At 45.1% G+C, this 13,702-nt stretch overlaps 1 protein-coding gene across 2 annotated transcripts in view; it reads left to right on the top strand.

Moving 5' to 3' along the window:
- The window catches only part of Pcsk6 (proprotein convertase subtilisin/kexin type 6), a 181,108-nt gene that overhangs the window by 83,118 nt on the left and 84,288 nt on the right, over positions 1-13,702 (top strand). For both annotated transcript variants that reach the window (XM_047539423.1, XM_047539422.1), the window contains exons 7-8: positions 5,038-5,210; positions 10,841-11,053. In XM_047539423.1, coding sequence (XP_047395379.1) covers positions 5,038-5,210; positions 10,841-11,053 — 386 coding nt within the window. The remainder of the gene's footprint in view (positions 1-5,037; positions 5,211-10,840; positions 11,054-13,702) is intronic.

The following is a 13,702-nucleotide window of genomic DNA, read 5'->3' as shown; positions in this document are numbered from 1 at the left end:
TTGTCAGTGTTGGGGAAAATAGATGCTCCATTAAAATCTAAATACACGATGCTTGCTTTCTCACACATCCATCAGTCTTCTTCCAAGATAAAAAGCATTATGAGAGGTGTTGGGAAATCATTCTGGTCGTATGTTTTACATATTTTTGAATTTCTTCTGCTATCCTGATCTTCATGTTCAAAAATAGACATTTTACCACCTACAACTTGTATAACAAGTTCTGGAATAGCAGGTTCAATTTCATCACTAGAACATCAGAATTGACTTTGGCTGCCTGTGGTCAGCAAGGTCTCCCACCCTGGAGAGTCCATTTATAAATGGAAAAGCATAGAATACTGCTGCCATTTATCCAGAAGCACTGGATACCAGGTGTATTCGTCTGTTTTCTGTTGCTATAACAAAATACCTGAGGCTGGGTAACTTGGAAAGAAAAGAGGTTTCTTTAGCTCACAGTTTTGGAGGCTGACATTCCAAACAGCATAGTGCTGACCCTGGTGAGGGCCCCCTTGGCTACATCACATTATGGTGGATAGCAGGAGCATGTGCAAGAGGGAGAGATAGTGTGACAAGACAGGAAACCAGAGAGCAATTCTGGGGTCAGGCTCATTCTTTTATAAAAACTCACCCTTTTAGGAGCTAACCACAACCCTTCAAGAACTACCTTAATTCCTTCCAAGGGTACATCCCCAATGACTTTAACCTCCCAGTAGGTCCCACCTCTTAAAGGTTCCAATATCTCCCCATATCCCTATACTGAGGACCAAGTTGCCCACATATGAACCCTTGGGGGACACATTCAAACCATGTAACCATATCCAGACCACAGCACAGGGCCTCAACTTATATTTTCATTAGTCTTCTCAACTACCACACCAGATAAATACTGTAGAAAACAGGATTTAGAGAGGTTGAGTCCATGACCTGAGGTCATGTAAGTTCAAGACTCCACCCAGAACTCTCTGACCCTGGCTCTCTCCCCTGCTGTGAACTGCTCTATATCTTGCCAGGTACCATGCCTTTGCCACACCACACCAACTTGCTGTATTAGTTGTAGCCCCTCTCTTGAAGAATCATGGCTTAGAAAGCTGGGCGCCTGGGCTTAGTGTGTCTGAATCAGTGATGGAGATGGACATGCTGGGCATCCCGATGACCGACTAGGGAAAGACAGCACCTCATGGCCATCCTGCCTTCTCCTCTCTACCCAAAGCCCCACCAAAAGGAGAAAGTGCAATGATCTAATGCCTTAGCTCGTGTGGGCTGTGGTAGCCCTGCCTGTAAAAGGAAACTTACAATAGATGCCAACAAACCCAGGGAAGATTTGGGCCCTATTATGACTCCCTTGATCTTCAAAGGGAAATGAGCTGTTAACATTATTAAAATTAAAAACCTCTAGGGAGAGGGGTGTAGCTCAGTGGTACAGCACGTGCTCAGCATGCACAAGGCCCTGGATTCAATTCTCAGAGCGCATGCACACACACATTCACATTAAGAACCTCTGTTCATCAAGAGATTCCATAAAGAAAGTGAGAAGACAAGATATCAACTAGGAGATTATTATAATCTGTATTACCAGCAAAGGATTAATTCCCAGTAGAGGCAAAACTATACTATATATTATTTAAACACACAATTGTATTAAAAGCATACACACAATTGTATTAAAACCCTTATTTTTAAATGGAAATAGGATGAATAAGCTAAAAGCCCAAAATTCCAAGCACACAGTGCTGGCTCTGTGAGCAGTTTCCCATGAGAAGTGGGGGCAAGAAGGAGGACACTCAGGTAGAGGCCCCAGGAGGTCATGTCCTTGTTCTGTATTGGATAAAGGATCCATGCATGTCTGTTATTTTATAAGGCTTTATAACATGTATGTGAATACCATTCTTCATACAAATCCGACAGCCTATCTTCAGAAAACAAAGGAAAGAAAGTTATTATTCTCAGATGGGGAAACTGAGGTGCAGCAGGGTCAAGCAAGCAGTGGACACACACTGAGTGCTTTCTGTGTGCCAGGCACTTTACACTAATCCTTTTTTGGTTTGTTTACCATCCCTATAGAGACAATGACTTTCATCATAGCAGTGTACATAAAACTAAGGCTTTATGAGATATGAGAACTTCTAAAGTTACTTCCTGGTCACGCTTAGTGATCATGGCAGGACTTCTGCCCACGGCATACCCATCTGCCACCTGCTGGCTTGAGGCACACTACTGTGAGAGCTCTGGGTCTCCCCTAAGGATCAGGTGATGAGGCCTCTAAGCCCCTTGCAGTGTGGACTATCTAAGTCCCTGGACAGTGGTGTCTCCCCTGAACCATCCTGCAGCCAGGTAGCTAAGGTAATAAAGAGAAGAAGGGAAAAGGTTGGAGAGCCAGAAGAGAAGATGGATAGTGCTAATGTTAAATTTATTCCTACCTCTCATTTTTAAGACCTTGGAGCTATGAGACATGGCTCTTCCCATAACTTCAGCCCCATCTTCCATCACTGCCCATGTTTGCTTGGCTAGCACTCCCACGTGGCTGTGGGCACTGTTGTTGAACTTCTAATGGCCCCCACACTTCAACCTTGCTATTGCTTTGCTATAAATTTCTGACACTGATTTTGAGTTTAGTTCCCAGGCTTTCAGCGCAGGAGTTTCCAGTTAAGCTTAGTGTCCCACAGTAGCATAGGGCTAAGATGCTGTGAGACCAGCCTTCCCTCCCACTACCACCACACCAACTCTGCCACCTGGCCTCTCAAGGACCCTCTGCAGTGACACCTGTGTTATCTCTCTTGCTCATGACTCAGAGCTTCATATATTCAGATATTAAGGAGAAACCTTAGGGAAAAGTGAACCTTTGAAACTGGGTAGAACAAATTGGTAAAATGAGTGCAGTTTAACTAACTGCAGTTACATCTTTAAATTCCATCTTTAAATATAACAACTATGTACATAACACTTACATTTTATTAGGACTTATAAGTCATCCAGAGATTCAAGTAAAATACTTTTCTTTGGAAAGAAAGTCTATAATAGGTAAGAAATTTCTCACCATAGCAAATAATAAAGTACATTTAGTTATTTATTTGTAACCCATGTGCTACTGAGCAAAAGAATATAGAACAAGAAAAATTGGAAATGTACATGTTAGGTATATCTGTTCATCAGTTATTCATCAGAAGTGACAGCATGGTGTCCCCACAATTACAGTTTGAATGGATAGGACAGTAGGATTTAATTCACATAAAATATTTGTTCCTGAGCACCTGGGGAGGGTTTCTGCTTCCAGGGCCTCCTTCCTGTGGCTCTTATTGCTTTTGTCCTGTACCATCTTTTATGCTCAGGGGAAGCTGCTATAGTTATCTCTCAGAATCCACAAGGGATTGATTCTAGCCCCCTGTGGTTGCCAAAATCCTTGGATGCTCAAGTGCCTTATATAAAAGAACCTACGCATCTTCCTGTATACTTTAAATCATCTAAGATGTCTTATAATACCCAGTGCAATATAAATCTATATACATAGTTGTATTGTTTAGGGTATCATGACAAAAAAGAATCTTTTCATTTTCAGTAGACACAAATTTTAAACTATTTTTCACCTACAGTTTTGGCTCAATCTGCAGTTGCAGAACTCATAGATACAGAGTGCTGACTGTATTTTACTTTTTAATATTGATTATTTTCAAAGTTTCTGCTTTTGAGACCCCACTATGTATTAACGTACATTCTGGAACATAGTTCCAGTACAGATGTGGTGGGGGGAGCCCTGCTTGGGAAGGCAGCCCCAGAGGGAGGGCTGTCTGGGCTGGGTGCATGGGTGGGCACAGCAATCATTAACCATGTCTTGAAAGAGTCATTGATGACACAGGGAAATGATCCATATAAAGTTCAGATTTAAAAAAAAAAAAAGGATTTGGAAAGAAAGTATATGCTGCAGGCAAAGAAAAATATTAGAAGAAAGTAACCAAAATATTATCTTTGGGCTAATTTCTCTAGTTTTCAAACATTCTTCCAAGAACATATATTTTTCTTATAATCAGAAAAAGTTCTCTTTTCCAGTGTATCTTAAATAACTCTAGGATGTAGAATTTGTTTTGACAAAGGGCATGGTCATTGCACACAAAGACCTGGGGACAGGGTACAAGGGGCTTGAGGGGCCTCTGAGAGGGATGGCAAGGTTTTCTAAGCCTCAGAGAAGTCTGACTTTATGTATCTCCCAGTCCACAGAAAGGATGTGCTGGTAGCTGTTACCCACGGCTTCCCAGTTTTCATGCTATGCACAACCCCACCTTCTCTGGGTGACCTGCTGCTGGGAGGGGCACACCTGCTGGGCGTAGAGTAATGGAGGCAAAGGTTGGGCAAGGAACCAGGATGAGGGGCCCCAGCTGGGTCAGCAAGCATTAGAAGAGCCTTGTGGGAGCCTACTCCCCCCTTAACTTTTGGGGTGCTCTTGTGAAGCTAGACTCCCCACCTAAAGACCCCTCCTAGAACCATGGAACCTGAACTCAGATGGAAAGAGATGACTGGCGAGATCCAAGACTCCCAGCCCCCTCCTCCATAGACTGGGCTTCCGTCTTCCAAGTTAAAAACTCACTGTGTGAATCATCATAAATTATACATCAGGGATGGACTCATAAAGGAAAGAGAAATAAACATAAATGATGAACAGCTGGGAAAGTGAAAAAGAACTCCCGAGTTCTATTATAGAAGTGTGCATTTTTAGATACCGGCATGACTTCACGGTACTGAGGGAAACCATTTGAATCCTCCCTTGGAAGTTGCTGGTTTTCTTATGTCGCCGCACACAAGGCAATGGGAGCACTTTACAGTATGACCTGTGGTGTTGTGTTAATTCTTTCACATCAGCCAATGCAGAGAGGAGGAGCAAGCTTTCCACAACAACATGGGAAAAACTCCGTCAGGGGAGCTCAGTGATACTGTGTCCTGATCTCCGCTGCTTGGGGCTCTCTGGTCTCACTGGCCTCTCGGCCCAGAGCGGCCCTAGCTGCATGCTCAGGATCACGGGCACTGATAGCTAGCCTCTCCCTGTGCTTTCAGGCATCCGCATGCTGGACGGCGATGTGACAGATGTGGTTGAGGCCAAGTCCCTGGGCATCAAACCTAACTACATTGACATTTACAGTGCCAGCTGGGGCCCCGACGACGATGGGAAGACAGTGGACGGGCCCGGCCGACTGGCTAAACAAGCTTTCGAGTATGGCATTAAAAAGGTGTGAGTAACCCAGGGCTACAGGGGAGCTCAAGGGGCGGGGGCAACAGTGAACAGTCTTAACAGTTAAATGTCAGAGTGATACCAGCCACAGCCCGAAACAGGACTGGCAAGGCCCTGTAGTGCCAGGACCAGAGTGAGGGAGGAGTCACTTAGGGGCTCAGGGAGGTGGCTGTTTACCAACTTGTAGGGAAGGTTTCAGCTGCTCCAGTGGGAGTCCGCCCGGCATCTGCCTGCCAGTGCTTTCTGCCTCTCCTGGCTGAGAAGTATACAGGTGGATGAGAGGCACCAAGTTAGATCATCTGACCTGTTCCTTGGACTGTACAGGTGGAAAGGGTATCCTGGACCTTGACCCATCTGCCCACAATACCCAGCCATGGAGTGTTCTGTACCCATCACAGGGTGTATGCTAATTCAACATCCCACAGTAGCATGAAGCCTGTCTAGACACCCCCCACCCCCACCAGCACACAACCTTGCATATTTAGAATCTCTGGGTAGAGCTTTGTCAGATGTGAAGCAGAGGAAACATCCATGAGGCTGGTGTCTGCAGAAGCCCGGGAGGCTGGCAGGCTCCTCCCAGGAGGCTACCCACCAGCCACTGATTGTCCATTCATGATCCTCATGGGCCAGGAAGTCTGGGAGCTGGGAAGTGGGTAGCGGGAAATGAACCAGCTTTTACAAACTGTCAGCAAGACAGATTTCTGGGTGAGGACAGCTTCTTGGAGCAGGCAGACAAAGCTGTGATGGGCATCTAGAAGCTCCCCAGTGGCTCAATAAGCCCTGGTCCGAATCATCAGTATGCACTCCCTGCTGGTGGGTGCAGGGAGTTCCAGAAGGAAATCCAGGCATCTCTGACTTCTGTAAGGTACAGGAGAGGAGGGGAGTAGAGGAAGTTAAGCCCATTTTATTAGTCATATAATTTAAAACATTTTAAAGTTCTTATGGTATTGTAACCTATTCACAGTAATTAAAATATGGCCAATAAATAGTTAATAAATAAATCAGAAAGTACCAGAGAATTCTAATGAAAACAGCCTTCTCTGTCTCCTTCTGGTCACAGAGGAACAATCATTTTTTTAGCTTTGTTCATGATTTCCTTTTTATCTGAATAATATGATTGGATTTCTTTCTAGGATGCATTGAATTTGGTTGCTGTGAATTTCTTTTTCTGGGGCTTGGGGCATCATTTTCTCTTAGAAGACCCCCACCTTGCCTTCTCCCACTGTGCTGAAGCTTCCCACATTTCCTTATACTTCCCAGGCTTGGGGTCTGCACCACATCTCCAGTTCCTGCCTGGGACACCTGGTCTACAGCTCCTCTGCTGGATGGGGTGCTACTCTGCAGTATACACGGAGGTTTCTTCCTCCACTGCCCTTCTCCTGCCACCATCCAGCTTTAACAACTGAGAAACTAGTCACCCAAAATGGGGGTATCGATTCTTGTGTCCCTCAGAAATTATTTCTCACACAGATACTCCATATAAGAAGAAAAGTGAAGGAGGAAAAGCAGTGTAGACTCACACAACATATCAACATGTGATCTCCTGCTCAGGCTGGGGATGCTTGACAGCTTCTTTTATCTCCACAGCTCTAGGGAGACCCAAAAGTGGCTTCCCTTAGGCTGCTGAGCACCTGAGCTGGGCTGCATGCTGAGCCGGGCGAGTGCAGGCAGATTCGGGGATGACCAAGTGAGCCGCTGCCCACAGGGACCGCTGGATAAATAAATCATGCCTTTCCATGACTCAACTCCCCGTCCCACCCACTGGATCACTTGGATCTCAGACGTGATGACAAGTGAAACATCCTAAAAATTAAGCTGAATTTCAGCTTCAGAGAGGGTGACTTCAGTTAGAGATCGCATTTTCTGCATGAAACATCCCTTTGAATGGTGTTAATACTGAACATCTGGTATTTCTGAGATGATTTCTAAAGATGTGAGCTCTGAGGATGAGGCATCCTGTTTCCAGGGGAGTCACTGTTTGGTTTTAAGAGATTATTTGGATTGTCCCCTCAGTTTTGTGTAGATGGAACCCATGTAAACTTTGAAAAGTTGGAGCTGCAGAGAGGGGATCTTTGCATTCTGAATTCTGAGCAGCATCAGCTTCGTCAAGCTGTCAGGGGAGTAGGAACTTGCAAAGGGGACCATGTGGCTCCCCCTCATTCTTGTCACGGTTTCTTAAAATACTGAGGTCATTTAATTTTCTTTTTTTAGTCATTCTGAAGTAAAATATGTCATATAGGGAGTCTTAAATCGCAACTGTCTAAAGCTGTCACGGAAAATCCTCCTAGAAATTTGATGATCTCAAACCCAACCACATTCCCCCATCTGTTTTTCCTCCTGCTGCCCCATTTGTCACCTATGGTCTTTTTCTGTAAAGTCTGACTTCATCTGTGGTAGATGATGTGGCCTGGGGTAGTAGACCTTCGAAGCCATAATTTGGCACAGGGATCTGTTTAATGTCAGTCCTTATGAAACCTTGCTCCTCACATGGCTCGTTCAGAAGGGGAGACGAAACATTACTGTGCTAAAAACACTGGTCTTGACCAGATGGTGGGTGTTGGCCAGCCCTTGGGAGAGGTGCTTCTGAGCTCATGGATAAAGTCACTGCTCCCCCAGGAGGACGTCAAAATATGATTTGATCAGGTCAAAGTTGTGGCTTGACTGAATAGAATGCAGGTTTATGCTAGAGGGGCTGACATGGTCCCTCTAGTTTCTGTCCTGGAAGACCTGGAAAGTGAACCTAAAATCCTCAGGAATAGCTAAGACCTCCCTTATACGTCAGGTCTGGGCTTCCCTTTCCAGGAAGCATTTTAAGAAGAGAAAGAGGCCGGTGATGCTGCAGTGCCTGTGAGAGGATTCAGCTAGCAGTAAATGCACAGCATAAGGTGGGAAGACCAGCACCAGCAGCACTGGTATTGCCTGGGCACTCCTTAGGCATGCAGACTGTCAAGCCCAACTACTATGGTTTGGATCTGGATTGTGCCCCAAAGGCCTAAGTGTAAAGTCTTGGTTCCCAGCATGGTGCTATTGGAAGGTGGTAGAGCCTTTAAGGGGGTGGGGCCTAGTGGCAGGTCTTCAAGTCACTGGGGGTAATATGACCCAGTCCTTCCTCTTCTTTCATTTCCAGCCGTAAATGTAAATGGGCTTCCTCTGCCACATGCTCTTTCTGCGAAGTGCTGCCACAGGTTCAACGCAGTGGTGTCAATTGGTCACGGACTAGGATCTCCAAAACTGTGAACCAAAATAAACCTCTTCCCTATATAAGTTGATTATCTTGGGTGTTTGCTACAGTAAAAGAAAGCTGACTATCACACTGTTTTAGTCAGATATTTCGTGCTGTGACTAAATGATCTGACCAACACAATTATAGAGGAGGCTAGGTTTATTTGAGGGCTCACGGTTTCAGAGGTCCTCCTTCATAGAAGGCCAGCTCCATTCCTCAGGGCTTGAGGTGAGGCTGAACATCATGGTGGAAGAGTGTGGCAGAGGGAAGCATCTCATCATCAGGAAGCAGAGAGAGACTCCACTTTCCAGATACAAAATATATACCCCATAGCCACGCCCTAATTCCCACCTCCTCTAGCCACACCCTACCACTTCAATTAATCCCATCAGGGATTACTGCACTGATTGGGTTAAGATTCTTTCAGCCCAATCATTTTTCTTCTGAACCTTCCTGCATTGTCTCATATGTGAGCTTTTGGGATCACCTTACATCCAAACCATAACACACACCATTCCAGACCTGACAGGTCCAAGTGTACATGGTAATGGATTCACAGGTGACTTGGTGACTTAAGTGAATGGACATTTAAGTTTGAGGAGCAGTGTTTTAAGCTAATCTCTATGCCATTGGGACAATAAGGATGCTGCTGCACTTTGCAAAATTATGTCATTTTATAAATTTTTTTGAGTGGGATAGGGAGTTAAGAGTGACAGTATCTCAGGGATGATTCTCATGTGGCAGAAAGATAGGCTCTAATGAGTTAAATTCCTTTTTACTTGGATTTTAGTTGTTTCGAATTGGCTTCTCTGATTAATCTTTTCCAACAGGTAATTATAGTCTTGCTTTGCTTAATGATGGTACATAATCTGAGAAATGCATTGTTAGACAATTTCACCATTGTGTGAACATCACAGAGTGCACTTACATAAACCTAGACAGTCTAGCCTTCTCCACGCCTACCTATATGATATTACCACAGTTCTACATGTGATCCATCACTGATTGAAACATCCTTATTTGGCACATGACTGTAATTACATGGACACACCCACACTCCTTAGTCCTTTGTTCCTTTAATCTGGAAGTTAACCTTTTTGATAAGCGAGGGTGATCTTTCTGTGAGCTCTTGGCCACTTGAGCAGACCCATCTTGGAGACCCAGAGAGCAGAGTGAATGAAGCTTCTTGAAGTAGCAGGACTGGATGAACATTTCTGCCTGCTCTTTTGGGATCTTGGGTTGGAACTAGAATCCCTTTGGCCCACAAAGTGGAGTGATATGGGGCTTACAGAACAGCTGGTCTACTCAACCAAGGGAGAACTTGAATTCTATTTGCATTCATTTAACAGTAGGGCTTTGAGTTGTCTCTAAAGGGGTTGCAAGGTTTGGTTGAAAGTTATCTTTAAATTGACCAATTGTTGGGCATAAGTGTCATTTTGTTTGAAAAGGAGGAGGGTCCTCAATAAGGATATAGAAGTGAGGAGCCTGGTGGGCCTAGTGTCAAGTGGAGTCAGGTGTTGGCATCACCCACTGAGGCTGGTTGTGAACCACCAAGTCCAACCACTTGACTGAGTCAGTCACTCCAAGCTTCCATTACTTAATCATTAGTTAATGTTCATGGCTGGGATGATGCTTGGTTTGGTCAGAAATCATTGATCCTGTGGGTGTGGGATAGAGCAGAGGTGCTGGAATCTGACCTGACCTGTCACTGTTTTTCATAGGCTTTTTTTTTTATGTGTAAGTTCTTAACATGAAAACCTACATGGGGATGAAGCCCTGGCTGGGCTGGTGTTGATTTTCTGACCACACTCACCCACTGCAGGGAACTCTTACAGGACACCTGCAGACAACCACCAGCATTTTGAACCATAACTGTATTACCTAATCAGTCTTCACCCAGAATACCTGGTCTCATCCCTCTTTGCAAAATTAGCTCACTTTCCAAGAAGGGTGACTTTTTAATCAGTGTTCTCAGAAAAATTCCTTCTATTTCCCATAAAACCAACTCCTTCAACCCAGAGAAATTAAAGTTATGAACTCCTCCATCCTCTATAATGTGGTATTATTGTGGCACTCCCAGGTCTCTTTGATTCTTAGCTATGGTATTGAAAATTAAAGGCATCGCTCTGAAGTGGAACAGTTTGTGTTAGGCCCCTGGGTTTTCCTGAAAAGAGCAGAGGATTCTTTCTGCCTCTTCTCACCCTCACATGATCCTGGGATTCTACAGTTGCAAGGCTGGTGCCACAGGCAAAATTGTAGAGGTTTACACCTAGATGGTCTCAGTACATCCTTCTTAGTCCCTTTGGTTGAATATTTAGGTGTGGGACTTCAGGCCAGATGTCAGACACACCCCTGAGGGTTCTGGCTGCAGTGGTTCATTCCTTGTTCTTCTTGTTTCCATCTAGGGCCGGCAGGGTCTGGGCTCCATTTTCGTCTGGGCTTCTGGGAATGGTGGGAGAGAGGGGGACTACTGCTCCTGTGATGGCTACACCAACAGCATCTACACCATCTCCGTAAGCAGCACCACCGAGAATGGCCATAAACCCTGGTATCTAGAGGAGTGTGCCTCCACCCTGGCTACCACCTACAGCAGCGGGGCCTTCTATGAGCGGAAAATTGTAAGTTCTCCTGGAAAGTTGGAGGCTTTATACCATGTGCCTCAGCTCTCTGGGATGGGGAGGGAAGCGGGGAGGTGGGGAGAAACCTCCTTTTCCCTACAGGTGAGTTAGATTGGGGCCAAATTGAGCTGGCTCCCAGGTTCCCAGCCTCAGCCCTTGGCAAACCGTTTGAGCCTTGAGGTCAACCCCAGTCCATTGGCAGCCTTCCTCGGACCCTGCCTTTCTCATCTGTGTCCAGAAATACCAATTAAAACCCTCTCTGGCTTTAGTGATCCAAAAATATCGTTTAAGAATGGGGTTCATTTCTCATCGTGTCTCCTTTTAGCTCTCTGAAATTCTGTGGTTGCATCACTCAGAATCTAATTGACCAGCTCAGTTCCCACGTGTAAAATAAAGTAAGAGTAGTCTTGCTTTTATGCTGGAACGTTGTGGAAATCCAAGTGTTCTTCTAGGCTTCTGCTTCTACCAAAGGGCACATGGTGGACACTTAGAAGTCCACCAATGGTTTCTGTCTGTTCTGCTCACTTAAATGAACATGTGGGATTTATCTTTCACTCTTTATTTTTTTGTGGTGTGTGTGGTGCTGAGAATGGAACCCAGAGCCTTGCACAGGGTTGTACCCCTGAGCCACGCCCCCAGCCCCTGATTGATCTTTTTATTTATTTATTTATTTATTTATTTATTTTTGTGGTGCCGGAGATCAAACCCAGGGCCTTGTGCTTGCAAGGCAAGCACTCTACCGACTGAGCTATCTCCCCAGCCCTGATTGATCTTTTAAATGATAACTGTTTTAGTATATGGGTAGAATTTGTGCCTCTTCCTTCCCTGTACACTTTCCTAATTTTATTTTTAAAAAAGGAGAAGGAAGGGAGGGTGTCCAATTAATGCAGAATTCAAATGCACAGTCGTTCAATTAGTTTGTAGACATTTTAAAAATGAGCCCACAGAGCAGGCCAGATATGGTTTAATTTTAAAGCTCACTAGCATCTTTTCATTTTTCCTGCTGCTTAGCTACATCTTTAGAAATTATTTGCAAATTTATTTTTACATTTTTCTGGGGAAGCACACAGGCTTCCCATTTTCTGCTTTGCTCTGCACCAGTGAAAGGTCAGCCACCACCATTCCACCACCAACCTGACCACAGCCCAGGCCGCTTCACTAAGGTATTAATTTAAGTTGTTACTTTTCCTTTCTTCTGCAGCCCTCACCCCTGGGATGGGCAGCTGAGATTCTAAGTGATGTCCCGGTCATTTAGGCATCCAGCTCATTTGAGCATGGACTTGCTGGAGTCTTATTAAACAGATGTTTGGGCTGAAACCTGACTGGGAGCAAGTTGAGGCTCGAATCATTGAGCATTTTGTACCATGGGCTAAGTTTGGGGAGGATGGTGTCAGCCAACTCTGGAAGCAGGACTTGTGGCTTTATTTACTAATTTAATCATGCTAGCATGTGTGTATTTGTATGTGCATACATGTGAACACACTTTAGCTACAAGATGCTTTAATACCCACCCACCCCCCTTTTTTTTGAAAAAAAAAAAATTCTCTGAGCAATAATGCATGGGTAAGAAGAAGTAGTTGGGAGTGCAACAAAAGAGAAGAAGTTAGAGTTGCTGTCTCAGAACTCTACTCTTACAGTATGGATGGCATTTTTCATTTGTTCCACTAGAGCCCAGTGTTTGCTTTGAGTCCTCTAAGATATCCTGCAAGGGGACAAGTAACTGATCTGGACAATTGGCACCTCCTAGTCTTAAGTTCAGGCAGATCTGACAGCAGTCAAGTTTCTGTCCCTTTTTGTGCTCCATCCCTCTCAGTCCAGTGAATGTCAAGCAGTGTCTCCCTGGTATGAGGGATGCCCCTCACTGATTGACTGTTGCTCAAAGTAGGAAAACCAGCAGCTTGCATCTCTGACCAGGGCGGAGGGTTTATTTATTCAGTAAACATGAACCATGTTGCTGGCACGGCACTAGGACTCAAAGGGGGCTGCCCACCCCACTTCAGCTGTCCCCCCCAGAGAAGATCCCTTTGCCTACTCCTTGCTTTCTCTGAGGCTGGAGAGCAAGCCATGGGCCTTACATGCTCTCAGTTGCTTGGCTTCCTGCCCAGCCACCCTTAGTTTCCCTTGTTGGCCACCATTTACCCAGCTCAAGTATGTGCAGTGCCCAGCTGTGATCTTCACAAAAGCCACATGAGTGGCATATCATTGTGCCTATTTGCATATGAAGAGAATGGGGACAGAAGGGTTGCATCCTGGACCCTTTTTTCTTGCCCCCAGCTGCCCTTTCCATGTCAAGGTACCTTCTGGACAGGCAGGGAGAAAGGCAGCCTCTGTTAACATTCCTGTCAAATCTTCCTGTGCATGTGCGACACAGATCCCCCTCCACTGGGGAATTGTCAGCCCAGCTAAAACGAGACAGGGGAAACGTGTGGAAGGACCTGGGTTGTTATCACTGGAGAAATTTGTTCTCAAGGGTTACACAAATTGGCTACTGGAGCCTTGTGGTGGGTGGGTGGGTGGGTTAGTTTCCTGTTCCTGTCATAATAAATTATCACTAACTTAGCAGCTTACAGCAGCACAAATTTATATCTCACAGTTCTATTGGTCAGAAATCCAGCAGCCTTGCTGGGTCTCTACTTGGAGTCTCACAAA

This window comes from Sciurus carolinensis, chromosome 2 (assembly GCF_902686445.1).
Source record: "Sciurus carolinensis chromosome 2, mSciCar1.2, whole genome shotgun sequence".
NCBI lineage: Eukaryota > Metazoa > Chordata > Mammalia > Rodentia > Sciuridae > Sciurus > Sciurus carolinensis.
This window is presented reverse-complemented; position numbering and strand designations above follow the sequence as displayed.